General features: G+C 42.0%; 1 protein-coding gene across 2 annotated transcripts in view; it reads right to left on the bottom strand.

Annotated features, from left to right (window-relative positions):
• LOC116986800 (diphosphoinositol polyphosphate phosphohydrolase 1) overlaps positions 1 to 13508 on the bottom strand; it is a 78843-nt gene that overhangs the window by 2893 nt on the left and 62442 nt on the right. For both annotated transcript variants that reach the window (XR_004415573.1, XM_033042505.1), the window contains 2 exons: positions 6070 to 6114; positions 584 to 668 (listed from right to left, as the gene is read on the bottom strand). Coding sequence is in view for 1 of the 2 variants with exons in the window: in XM_033042505.1 (XP_032898396.1) it covers positions 584 to 668; positions 6070 to 6114 (130 nt within the window). In the remaining variant the exon portion in view is untranslated. The remainder of the gene's footprint in view (positions 1 to 583; positions 669 to 6069; positions 6115 to 13508) is intronic.

The raw sequence follows: 13508 nt of genomic DNA, 5'->3' as shown, positions 1-13508 counted from the left end.
AGACACATGTACAGATTTTATCTACAGGAAAAATGCAATATGAAAAGTTAAGCGAATACTTAAAAAGATTGCCACAGCAGTTTAAAAGTCTTCCTATAACTTTGCTATATTTTTCAATTTGGGGCTCAGCTTGTAAACTATACAAAAACAAACTCAAATTGGCATTGGCAGAGGAGGAGATGGCTGAGGAAGGAGAACACAGACACTCACAGATTGATATCAGCAGAGTAAATAAAGTTTTCTTAGAAGATCTGTCAAGAGGAGTTTTCTCCTGATGCTGGAAGTAGCTTGCCAATCGTGTGCTGAGAAGTCCAGTTCAACCATATAACGTTACACAAGGCTATTCCAGCTGCATTGTGTCAATTCGTATTAATGCAGAACCAAACCGAAACTATTCATTCACAATCTTTTCACTTCTGGTTTGAATTATGTTGAACTCATGTGGAAAACATGGGTCAATTATACCTAACGGCAGATCATGCATGACTGACCTCTCAATGATAATGTACATGAATCATAAAATTAACAAAACATTTGAAATCGCCACTTAAAATATAGTGGAGAGTTGAGAGCTTCATCTTACCAATATTTACCGAATCCTCCCAATCTTCTAACACTTCTGTTATTACCAGAACATACACATATGTTCTATGCTTTCTGTCTTGATTCTGAAAGATAAAATTATTCAAAAGTAATGGATATTGGCTGCAAAATATTATGGAATATCAGCTGTGATAGCACAGGTTTTTCACTTTGAGGAAGGAGTTCCAGCTTGCAATTAAAAAAAAAATGTTTATAAAGTGAAATAAATTTTAAATTTCTCTGATCAAAAAGTTCAATTTTCCAATTGCATTGGGGGTTTTAGACAGTGCTGCTGAAGCGATCGTAGCTGCAATGTAATTTGCTAATGCACAATCTAGGATTTTGGTTTGTTTGGTGAAAATAGCACTTCGTATTTTAAAGAAAAAATACAGAGGTAAATGATCAAGCACCACAGTTGCACAAATGTGAGGGAAAAAAACAGGAAAAGAATCATCATTACATCAGGATGGTGGCTGTCGAGTTGCCTGCAATTTCTTTACATTCCTTTCTACGAAACCAAATTTCGTTTGAACTTCATGTGAGGTTCAAATGACAAATAAACGGTATTGTATTATATTGTATTGTAAAGGTGTTTCCACAATATCATAGTCCAATATAATAGATGCAATTAAAATTTGTACATTATAGCTAAAATATTAGACAAAAATAATTGTCAAATAGTAACCGGTTGGCAAAGAAACAAATGCAATTAATAAGCTCATATACAAGTCAAGCAGGCTGTGGTAGAACACGTGGAGACCACGGAGGTCACATCTGAAGTGCTATCACTGTAGCTTTCTATTTCCACTTCCATAATCTTGCTTAACTCCATCTCTGCTTCAGCTAGTCATCCATTGACCTCTTAGTCAGTCTTCCTCATTCTGCTTGCCCGTAACGTTAGGTCATCCAAACCTTTAATCCCTTTAATCGAACACACCTGAAGCCCCATTTGACAATTGTTCTTCTGTGAGTTGACCCCACTTTGGCTGCATTTTCAACAGCCACCATTTTACCATTCTTAACCTCATTTTGAAATAGTCCCCAGCCCTATCCCATAAGCTAGGATACTGTCTGATTCACATCTACCCCATTGCACCCATTGGACTTTGTCGATGGAACAATGCTGAGAACTATATTTTGCACTCTGTATCTTCCCCATTGTCCTACCTATTGTACTCGAGATCGACCTGAATGGATAACATGCAAATAATCTGTGGAATTAATTGCCACATTCGGCTGTGGAGGCAAAGTCATGGATATTTTTTTAAGGCGGAGATTGACAGATTCTTGATTAGTACAGGCGTCAGAGGTTATGGGGAAAAGGCAGGAGAATGGGGCTGAGAGGGGAAGATAGATAAGCCATGAATGAATGGCAGAGTAGAATTGATGAACTGAATGGCCAAATTCTGTTCCAATAACATATCAACATGCAAACAAAGCTTTTCTCTGTACCTTGATACTTGTAACATCAATAAACCTAACCTATTATCATATTCCATGCAAGCCCTAGAACTCAGAGATATCCTATCTTTGGCCAGTTGATCATCCCCAAATGTAATTTGTAGACACAAAAAGCAGGAGTAACTCAGCGGGATAGCAGCATTTCTGGAGGGAAGGAATGGGTGATGATTTGGTCAAGACCCTTCTTCAGCCTGGTTAGGGATAAAGGAAATGAGATATGTAGACGGAGTTGTGGATAGATAAAGAACAATGAGTGAAAGATATGCAAAAAAATGATAAAGCAAACAGGCCATTGTTAGCTATTTGTAGGGTGAAACTGAGAAGCTAGTGCGACTTGGGTGAGGGAGGGATAGAGATAGGGAATGCTGGGGCTACCTGAAGTGAGATAAATCGATATCATACCACTGGGCTGTAAGCTGCCCAAGTGAAATACGAGATGATATTACTCCAATTTGCATTTGGGCTCACTGACAATGGAGGAGACCTAGGACAGAAAGGTCTGTGTAGGAATGAGAAGGAGAATTATAGTGTCCAACAACCGGGAGAACAGGTTGGTTCAGGCGAGCTGAGCGAAGGTGTTCTGTGAAACGATCACCGTCTGCATTTGGTCTCGCCGATGTATAATGGGCCTGTCCCATTTAGGTGATTTTTTAGGCGACTACAGGCAACTAGGCGGTCGCCACATGGTCGCTGGGGTGTTGCTTTTATGGTCTCCTCAGTCGCCCAAAGAGTCGTAGCGAATTTCTGGTCGCCATTGGATTTTCAACATGTTGAAATTTTTTTGGCGACAGTGGCGACGTGGGTTTGACACCAATGAACATAGCTTCACGTAGGTGCTGTCGTAGTTTGTCGGCAGGTTAACATAGGTTGTCGCCAGGATGTCGTAGGTTGTCGCCAAGTGACAAAGGTGCTGACTTCGGTGAATTCCATTGTTGTAGTCGCCGGCAGTCTCCAAAAAAAAAAGTCGCCTAACGTTGCCAGTTTTTCGGCGACCTGCTACGACTATGACAGTCGCCTAAAAATCGCCTAAGTGGGACAGGCCCATAAGAGTCCACATCTTGAACAACGGATACAATAGATGATTTTGGTGGTGGTGCAAGTGAATCTCTGCCTAACCTGAAAGGACTATCGGGGTCCCTGGACTCAAACCTGCTTCCATCCCTCTCTCGCACTGCTACACACTGGCATTATTTCCTCTTCCCTCTACATTCTTATGCAGGGTCTGAACCCAAAATGTCAACTTACACCTTTTTACCTCCACAGACGTTGCATGATCCACTGAGTTCTTCTATCGCTCTGTTTTTATTTGCTGCAGATTCCAGTATTTACACTTCTTTCCTTTCTAAATACTGTATTGTACCAAGAGACATACAGCATTGCACCGTGGCATTTGTTGCAATCACCAATCATTCATCTATATTAATCTTGCATTCTTTCATATCCCTATAAACTCCATTTATCAATATTGACTACTCTAATTGCTTTCTCTCCCTCACCGTCCCTCCCCCTTCCCAGTTTATCCCACCAGTCTGACTGTCCCTCTGATCACAATGTATCTATATCCGCTTTGTTGTCACCTTCTCCAAGCTAACAATGGTTTATTCTACATTTTCCTTCCTTGCATCTCTTTTGATCTCTTGCACTTTCTTAACTCTGTAACTCCCTCTCCCCGACGCTCAGTCTGAAGAAAGGTCTCGACCTGAAACGTCACCCATTCCTTCTATCCAGAGTTATGCCAGCATTTTGTGTCCATCTTCGGTGTAATCCAGCATCTGCAGTTCCTTCCTACACAACTCCACTGCCACCCCTGACAACCACCTTGGCTTAATTTACAGCAGCCAATTAACCCATAAATAAGCATATGGGAGGAAACCACAACACCCAGAGAAAATTCAAAGTCACAGGGGTAACATGTAAATACCACACAGGTAGCACCTGAAGTCAAGATCAAACCCAAGTCTCTGGAACTGTGGGATGGCAGTGCTGCCGACTGTGCCACCATGAGTTTCTTTAGTCAGAGGGTGGTGAATCAGTGGAATTCATTGCCAGATGGCTGTGGAGGCCAAGTCAATGGATATTTTTAAAGCAGAGATTGACAGATTCTTGATCAGTGAGGCCGTCAGGGGTTAAGGGGAGAAGGCAGGGGAAAGGGGTTGAGAGAAAAAGATAGATCAGCCATGATTGAACGAGCAGACTTGATGGGCTGAACGGCGTAATTCTGCTCCTATAATTTATGAGGGTGGGATGTAAAGCCGAGAATGACTGGTTCATATTCTCTTCATATTATCAAAATACATTTCTGAATTTGATTCTGAATTAAATGCTCAAGGATCATTTAGTAATTTAATTTATGCATCTGTATCACACGTGCATGTGAATAAATCACCTTTATACTGTCAAAATTAAATTCAAAATGTCCAGCCACTGGGAGTCATTTGATCTGCAAAAAACACAATGCTGGATTAGGAGCAGATGTGGCAGCTGCTCCCAAGGACAACTCATCATTTTGGCAGCATGTCTGCTTTCTATATGTATTCTCAGCATTGGGTGATAGCACAATATAGATCTCAACAAGCATAGATCAGTTAAAAACATTGTGTTTGTAATTCTGGCATTTATACAGACACGACTTAACAAAGAAAGTAATCAGGAAAGGGCATTGTGATCAATACTAGGCTCTGGTCTTTCATGAGCAACAGGAAGATCTTAGAGGATACAGTTACTTAAACAGTCTCAGCATTGACCGATTTGTGTTACTTGTAGACTCTGGGAAGCTGCCTTTATTTTCCTTAGATCATACAAGAATGCGTATAGAATTGACACATGTTTAAAAGCATGAATGGTTTTGATATAGCGGTGGACTCTGCTTGAACAAATGCCTTCAAAACAGAATTGAATAAATATTTGCAGGGCAAAGGATGGAGTGATGGGTCAAACTGAACTGCTTTTCAAAAAAGCCAGTGAAATTTATGGGGTAAATTTTAAGATGTGATGTGTTTTTTTTTCTAGATGCAAGGAACTGCAGATGCTGGTTTACAAAAATAAACACAAAATGCTGGAGAAATTCAACAGGTCCGGCAGCATCTCTGGAAATCACGGATTGGCTATGTCTCAGATTGGGACTCTTCTTCATACTAATTGTATTATGGGGGAGAAAGCTGGAGGTGAGATAAGGCCTCGCAAACGATAGATGGATACACGTGAGGGATGACTGATTTGGCAGATGAGTAGACAAGGCCATAGATGAAAAGATACCAAAAGATTAAGGTAAGGAGAGAAGAGTGTAAAATGTTTTTTTCTATGATTCTAATTCAATGTGTGAAGATTAGTACAACCTGATCTACAGACATGTGAGCAGATGGAACACTTATGTAATACCTGAAACATTTATTTTTGCTTGTTAGGCTCAGTCCTTTTTAACAAGCACTCGAAAGAGCTAATGAAATTCCTGGATCTCTCTTGAGTGGTTAAGTGTCAGTAAACAACCTGAAACTCTACTACCACTCACTTTTCCTTCAATCCTTTCGCGGCAGGATATTCAAGGTTAAAATCAAAGGCACAACGGTCTGGTATTAAGTTGCTATGTGCTTACCCCTGTTAAAAATAATATCCTCAACATTTAAATCCACAGAGTCTCCTTCCATAGGATTCCACCGTGATTTGCAGTCTTTTAAACATTAAGAGAACTTGTGGCATTTTCAAACTGCACACGTATCAAGCCAAGTTAAAACTGGATATGATCAGTCACTTTCCCATCAATTCCATTGCTTATCATCACATTATTCAATTATGATGTGGCTGATCTTAATGCTGCAGTAAACAAATTATCTGGCACTTGGCCAATCCGACACAACTTGTCTTATGATATTTGTTCACTTTTTAAAGCTTACTGATCAAATGCCCCATGAACTACTGTCATTGACATCAAAATTACAAATAGAATAGAACACAAACAAAATGTTTTTTAGCAACAGTCTGCCTGTTAATATGCAAACATCAATACTTCACTTTAAAATAAGAACCTACCTCAAATATTCCTACTAATCTTCCTAACGTCCCTTTGACTCCAGCCTGCAAAATAAACAAAGTTTGCATTTTAAAATCCATGTTCACTTACTCAATAGAAAATGAGTTCAAACTCCATGATCTACAATTCTGTTGAAAACTTACAAAGGGATCTGTGCCACATGAAGTTAGAACTACATAATTTTAGTATTCAGATATTTAGAATTAGATATACACGATCGTTATCGATAAAGGACAATGATCATTTCATTTATAGGCAACGATTCAGGTAAATGCTCCATTTGATCAAGTTCTCATTAAAAACATCTCGGGTATTTTGTCCAATTTACATATTCAAAAGAATGGAGTACAAATATAAAAGCTGCCAGACAGACAACTTAGAAACACTGGGGAGAAAAAACATACATACCAAGCATGACAACAATTGAGAGGTAAAAACTAAAAGCAAATCTAAAGTACAAGGATGGCAAAAGTACAAGTTCTGCATGACATGAAACTTTTATACAAAGCTTCTTGCTGCCTCACAATGTGCATTTTCATGTATCAAATGTGCATTAGTCATGTATCAAATATTTCAGCAGCTGGGTAGAGCTAGGGAAATAGGTTAAGGGAAACTGAATGATAGGAAGAAAAGTATACTTTAGAAGTGCGAATTTTTCTAATACCTGGATTATTAGTAGAGGGATTATTAGTACAGGGCGCTCTATTTAGATGACCACTTAATTATATAAATTTGGTTGTGCCTCACCATAAAATATAGTTGGGGAGAGTGAGCAATTTCTGTGTTATATTTTCAACACAATTACATCCAATTATGTACTTTGAGCATATGATGCATTCATTTTATAATTTCTGAAATCTAACCTGGTAAAAAATTGGGTGATCTATAATTTTCTACTGTGCCCAGAACTCTTCGTCATTATCCTTGATGGCTTCTTCCATTTACATATCAGGAAAATTGGCATTTTATAGGTGTTTATATGTAAAGGTATTGCAGAGGCTGCATTTTAACCTAGCATCAATGAATACATATTTAAAAAGTTGTTTCCACTTTTCATCCCTGCATAGACTTTAAGCCAAAAGACTTGTTTTTTCCATCTTTATTTCATAGATGGGGCGGGACACCGTGGGTTTTCACCGGGTGCTCCAGTTTCCTCCCACATTCGAAAGACGTACCAGTTTGTAGGTTAATTGGCTTTGGTAAAATTGTAAATCGTCCCGGTGTGTAGGATAGTGTTAAGTAAGTAAGTTTATTGGCCAAGTATTCACATGCAAGGAATTTGCCTTGGTGCTCCGCCTACAAGTAACAACATGACATACAGTGACAGTTACGAATGACTCAGAAAACACTAAACATTAATAATAATAAAACATTAATGATAAAACACCATTTATCAAGCATGTCAACCAACAAAATACCAGATCAAAGGGAGGCTACAGATTTTTTTATCCACTACTCGTGGATAAAAACTGTTTTTGTCTGGCTGTTAGTGGTCGGTGCGGACTCTGTGGGACAATGGGCCTGTTTTCACGCTGTATCTCTAAAGATGGACTTTTGTGTCTTGTGCGACATGCTACTCAGACAAAAACAGATACTGCTCTTTCCACAGAAGGGAAATAATTTTAATGAAATCACAAAGTAATGGTAAACCTTTCAAAAGACAGCATAGGACATGCAGACTATATATTGAGTGAAAAGTGCATTGTTTACAAGTGGTAGTATGTCCAATGTAGGGTCCTGCTCCTCTATTAGCTTGCACACCTTTACAGAAATGACTTCCATTTATTTCATGGTACAGGTGCACAACCTTTTATCCGAAATTCCAAATAACGAAAAGCTCCGAATAGCGGACATTTTTTCGGTCCTTGAAGAAAGGTCCTTGAAGACGTTCACCGAAGGCGGCCCGCAGAGGTGACAGTGGAACCTCCGGTCGGTCCTCGAAGAAAGGGGAACTAAATCCTCATTCATAAAAGAGAAGGTGAGAGTATATTGCGCGGGAGGGTTAATAATTGACAATCTGCTGCTGCCTGCCCGCTGAGTTAAAAAGTTCCCACGGTAGACTCACGATACACAGTGTATCGTGAGTCTTGCGTGGGAACTTTTTAACTCAGCGGGCAGGCAGCAGCAGATTGTCGCTCCCTTCAGTTTCACCCCACCTACCCCCCTCTGCTTCCCGGCCATGTGTGTGACCCCTTCCCTCCCCTCCCATTGCACCGGCGCGGGGGCTTTGCACTGTCTTCACGTCGGCGATGCCAGCAGGTCAGTGCCAGTCACCGGAGACGTCAGGACCAACGGGACACCGACCCCCAGGCCCACTGCAAGCACGGAGATCCCAGAGACCCACAGCCAGCAGCAGCCCAGCCCCGTTCCAACTCCAGAGGAACACGCTCCCCGTAGGGACAGAAGCTGATGGTGTGCAAGGTACGTCTTGTTCTTGGGGTTGCGGATGAGGGGGCGCAGCTCGGGCTGTGACGTCTCCGGCCACCCCCCTGTACAGGAGCTGAGACGTCCTGTACAGGGGGGTGGCCGGAGACGTCAGGACCAATGGGACACCAACTGCAAGCACGGAGATCCCAGAGACTCACAGCCAGCAGCAACTCTAGCCCAGCCCCGTTCCAACTCCAGAGGAACCCGGGTTGCGGATGAGGGGGCGCAGCTCGGGCTGTGGGCGAACTGCCACTTGTCGCTGTAGCGGCCCATCGGGGAGCGGGTTCCTGTTGGTCCTGACGTCTCCGGCCACCCCCCTGGACAGGAGCTGAGAGACGTCAGGACCACCAGAAGCCGCTCCCCGATGGGCCGTTACGGCGACAAGTGGCAGTTCGCCCACAGCCCGAGCTGCGCCCCCTCATCGGGACACCGACCCCCAGGCCCACTGCTAGCACGGAGATCCCAGATCAGCAACTCCAGCCCAGCCCCGCTCCAACTCCAGAGGAACACGTAGGGGCAGAAGCTGATGGTGTGCAAGGTACGTCTTGTTCTTGGGGTGGCGCAGCTCGGGCTGTGGGCGAACTGCCACTTGTCGCCGTAGCGGCCCATCGGGGAGCGGATTCCTCTGGAGTTGGGGGGACAGGGAGACACAGCAGCTTTTGAGAATGGTGGGCAATCACTTCCAAAGTTCTGCCCACACAGTCAGTACACCTCTCCTACACTTGTCTCCCGCACTAAGATCATCTCGCAGAGAATGATCCCAGCCTAACCCTCCCTATTCTCTCCTATTCTGCAAGAAAAAACTACATTGAAGACTCAAACTCGCGATCGAGTAACTGCCGGGATCGAGGCGCAAACTCGCGACCTTGCGGATATGAGCCGAGCACTCTACCACTGAGCCAACCGTTAAAATCTACGCTAAAAATCTTCCATTCCGAAAGCCGAAAAATTCCGAATTACGAAAAGTGTCTGGTCCCAAGGCTTTCGGATAAAAGGTTGTGCACCTGTAGTACAAGAACAGTCACTCAATGCATGGAAAACACCTGTGACATCCATTACACAGCTCTCCACTGAATGAAGATGATGCAGAAAGGCCAAGGATATATCACTTTAGGAAACCAAGTGCTGATTAAAATGAATAATCTCCAACAGCAGAAGAGTCAGAAGCATGAAATATCCATTTATACTCTGATTCTTCATCCATGAGACTATGCTACCTACTGAAAAGATATGCAAAATGAAAAAAGGTCTGCACATAATCCTTGATGGTAAAACTCAGGTTTGAATTATCTATCTATATTCTGTTCCGAAGAGAAACAAAACTGAGCAGCTTGACTAGTTCCATTTTCTGGTTTACAATTAACTGCAAAGCACCTGATGGCAATAATTCAGTTGACAATCACTGAAGTAGTGTGTAAGACCATTTTAACTTGCATCAACAAGGTCACCACTATCCTTTAATAAAACGACCATCGAAAAAGCTCCAACACTGCTGTTTTCACATTCTCCATTGTCACAAAAAAGCCCTCCACTTTCGTTCTTCCCTACACCAGTGGTGAACAGCAGCAATTAGGAAGGCAAATGTTAACTACTATTATAGAAACATAGAAAATAGGTGCAGGAGTAGGCCATTCAGCCCTTCGAGCCTGCACCGCCATTCAATATGATCATGGCTGATCATCCAACTCAGTATCCTGTACCTGCCTTCTCTCCATACCCCCTGATCCCTTTAGCCACAAGGGCCACATCTAACTCCCTCTTAAATATAGCCAATGAACTGGCCTCAACTACCTTCTGTGGCAGAGAATTCCACAGATTCACCATTGTGTGAAAAAAGTTTTTCTCATCTCGGTCCTAAAAGACTTCCCCCTTATCCTTAAACTGTGACCCCTTGTTCTGGACTTCCCCAACATCGGGAACAATCTTCCTGCATCTAGCCTGTCCAACCCCTTAAGAATTGTGTACGTTTCTATAAGATCCCCCCTCAATCTTCTAAATGGTCTGGTACATACAGGACTAAGGAAGTTTTACTGCAATAGCACAGGGTCTTGTCCATTCATGTAAAATCAGACCCTTTCATTCTGCTTGTTTTACGAACCAAGACGTAGATGATCACAAAGTAATAATACTATGGCTTGGTCTTGAAAAATATTTCAGATGACTTGAAGTTGTTTTTCTGGGACAAGAGGAGGAAATTACCCATCTGCAGAATTCAGATTAACATTCCTGATTTCAATGGACTTCAGTTTACTGACCCAACTTAAAATGTAGATTTTTCCCATTACATATTCTCAGACAAGCTTTGGGTTTACATATATCAAAAGTACATTATTTACTTCATTTGGCAATTGACAATCTTACATTTCAACTACCTAAAAAAGTAAATAAATGCATATAAATACAATTGTTTAAGAAATATCCAGGTCCTAGCTGTTTTCCGACTCGGTGCAGTCATCTTGATTTCTCTGGGTGTTTAAGAAAGAACTGCAGATGCTGGAAAAATCGTAGGTAGACGAAAATGCTGGAGAAACTCAGCGGGTGAGGCAGCATCTATGGAGCGAAGGAATAGGCGACTTTTCGGGTTGAGACCCTTGTTCAGACGATCTCAACCCGAAACGTTGCCTATTCCTTCGCTCCATAGATGCTGCCTCACCCGCTGAGTTTCTCCAGCATTGTCTACCTTCGATTTCTCTGGGAGTATGTTTACTACTTACCGATGTGTGTGGACGATGACAAGGCATAAAACAACTCAAAGATACTGAAATATTTCATAGAACATAGAACAATACAGCACAGAAACATGTCCTTTGGTCTACAATGTCTGCCGAACACGATGAAGAAGGGTCCTAACCTGAAACGTCACCTATCCATCTTCTCCAGAGATGCTAACTGACCCAGAGTTACTCCGGCATTTTGTCAATGCCAAGATAAACCGATCTATATCTCTCCAATGCATATCCGTGTGCCTATCTAAAAAATTCTTAAATGCCACTATTGTATCTACCTTCAACAACCACCCCTGGTAGCAAGTCCTGGCATCCACCACCCACCACCACTAGGTAAAAAAAACTTGCCCTGCAGATCTCCTTTAAACATTGCCCCTCTCATCTTAAAACCTATGCTTCTCGTTTTTGATGTTTCCACTGTGGAAAAAGGTTCTGACTGACTACCCTATCTATGCTTCTCATAATTTTGTACACCTGTCAGGTTCCCAACAATCCAAGTTTGTCCAACCTCTCCTTGTAGATAATACCCCCTAACCCAGGCAGCATTCTTGTAAACGTCTTCTGCACCCTCGCCAAAGCCTCCACATCCTTCCCTGTAATGGGGCAATCAGAACTGTGCACAATACTCCAAACATAGCCTGACCAAAGTCTTCTACAGTTGCATCGTGACTTCCTGACTCTTATACTCAATTCCCTGACCAATGAAGGCGAGCATACCATATGCCTTCTTTGTTTTGCCACTTTTTGGGAGCCATGGACTTGGATCCCAAGGTCCCTCTGCACATCAATAATGTCAAGAGTCTTGCCATAAACTGTACACCTTCCCCTTACATTTGAACTTCAGAAATGATTAAGCAATATAAACAGGAGATAAAATAATGCACACAGGTATTCCAAATTTTTCCATCACTTTGCACAAGCAAATTTTAATTTGCAGATGCCACATTCTTGTTGTTTGAAGGAATAGGAAAATATTTTGCTGCAATACCAATGACATACTCTGGGTGGCATGCAAAATCTGAATGTTGAATTGCAACAGACCAGCTGTTATTTCATGTCATCCCAAAAGCACAGAGGAACACCAGAACTCATTTTGCAAGCCCTCAAGGCTCTGGGGCAGGAGCTAAGATAGGTCACTATGTGACACGTCGCTTGAGTTTAAAAAAAATCTGAATGTTGGGGCAGAAAGAGACAACAGTGCAAGTGCTGTGTAGGAATGTACTGCAGATGCTGGTTTACACAGAAGATAAGACACAAAATGCTGGAGTAACTCAGCGGGATAGGCAGCATATCTGGAGAGAAGGAATAGGTGACGTTTCAGGTCGAGACCCTTCTTCGGACAAGTGCTTCCAGCTTTGAGATCTTGAAAGAATTAGAGCACCTAGCTGTGGATCAAATGGTGCACTGGCTGTTAAATCACATGAGAAGCTATCAGAGTCTTGGACCACAGATTCAGAGCACTTGTTCAAAGGACTGCGGTGGGGGGAGAGGGATGATACAAAGTAAAGTGACGATACATATGAAACCAAAAATAAGGTGGTCTCACTAACAGTGAGCCATAAAATTTCTGCATTGTTGTAAAAACACTGTTCATCAACACAGTTCAGGGTATGAATTCTGCAATTCTAATTCAGTCTGATCTATAAATAACTCAAAATCCAGCAATGACTTCCTCTCAACTTCCTTTTCCATACAAAATGACTATTGCGCGCAAATACCCACCCGTTCCCCCTACTGGACATAACCTTTACTCCCCTAGGTGACTGGATCTTCCCACTTGAACATCTACTCGATGTTTCCCCTGCTTAATGTTGAAAAAAATTAACACCATTCACACACTGTGAAAGAATATGGAGAAAGTACACATCAGTGTCAATAAAAAGTGAGGCAAGAAGTGTTGCAACAGATAGTCTGAAGAAATTCCCCTGCCAGCTAATTTGTAAACCACCTGAAAGAGCATCGTCCTGTTTTCCACACAGGCTAAATTGTTCCCAAAGAGTATTTGCTAAATGTATTTTGTACGCAATGAAAAAAGTAGCACATGTGTGAAAGGCATCCACCAAATACCCTGGTTTCAAATTCCCCCGCAACCCCCCCCCCCCCAGAGTTTGAACATATGTCCAGTTCAGAATTGCAGTCACCAAGTAACAGAAAGATGACTAGCAAGGCAGGACATGCCTGGAATTTCCAATGACAGGAACCGTGAAATTATTTTTAAAAGTTTAAAGTGGTTTAGCTTCTATCTTAATTCATATGTAGGCACAAATCTCTTCCCACCAAAAAAC

This window comes from Amblyraja radiata, chromosome 24, assembly GCF_010909765.2.
Source record: "Amblyraja radiata isolate CabotCenter1 chromosome 24, sAmbRad1.1.pri, whole genome shotgun sequence".
Taxonomy (NCBI): Eukaryota; Metazoa; Chordata; class Chondrichthyes; order Rajiformes; family Rajidae; genus Amblyraja; species Amblyraja radiata.
This window is presented reverse-complemented; position numbering and strand designations above follow the sequence as displayed.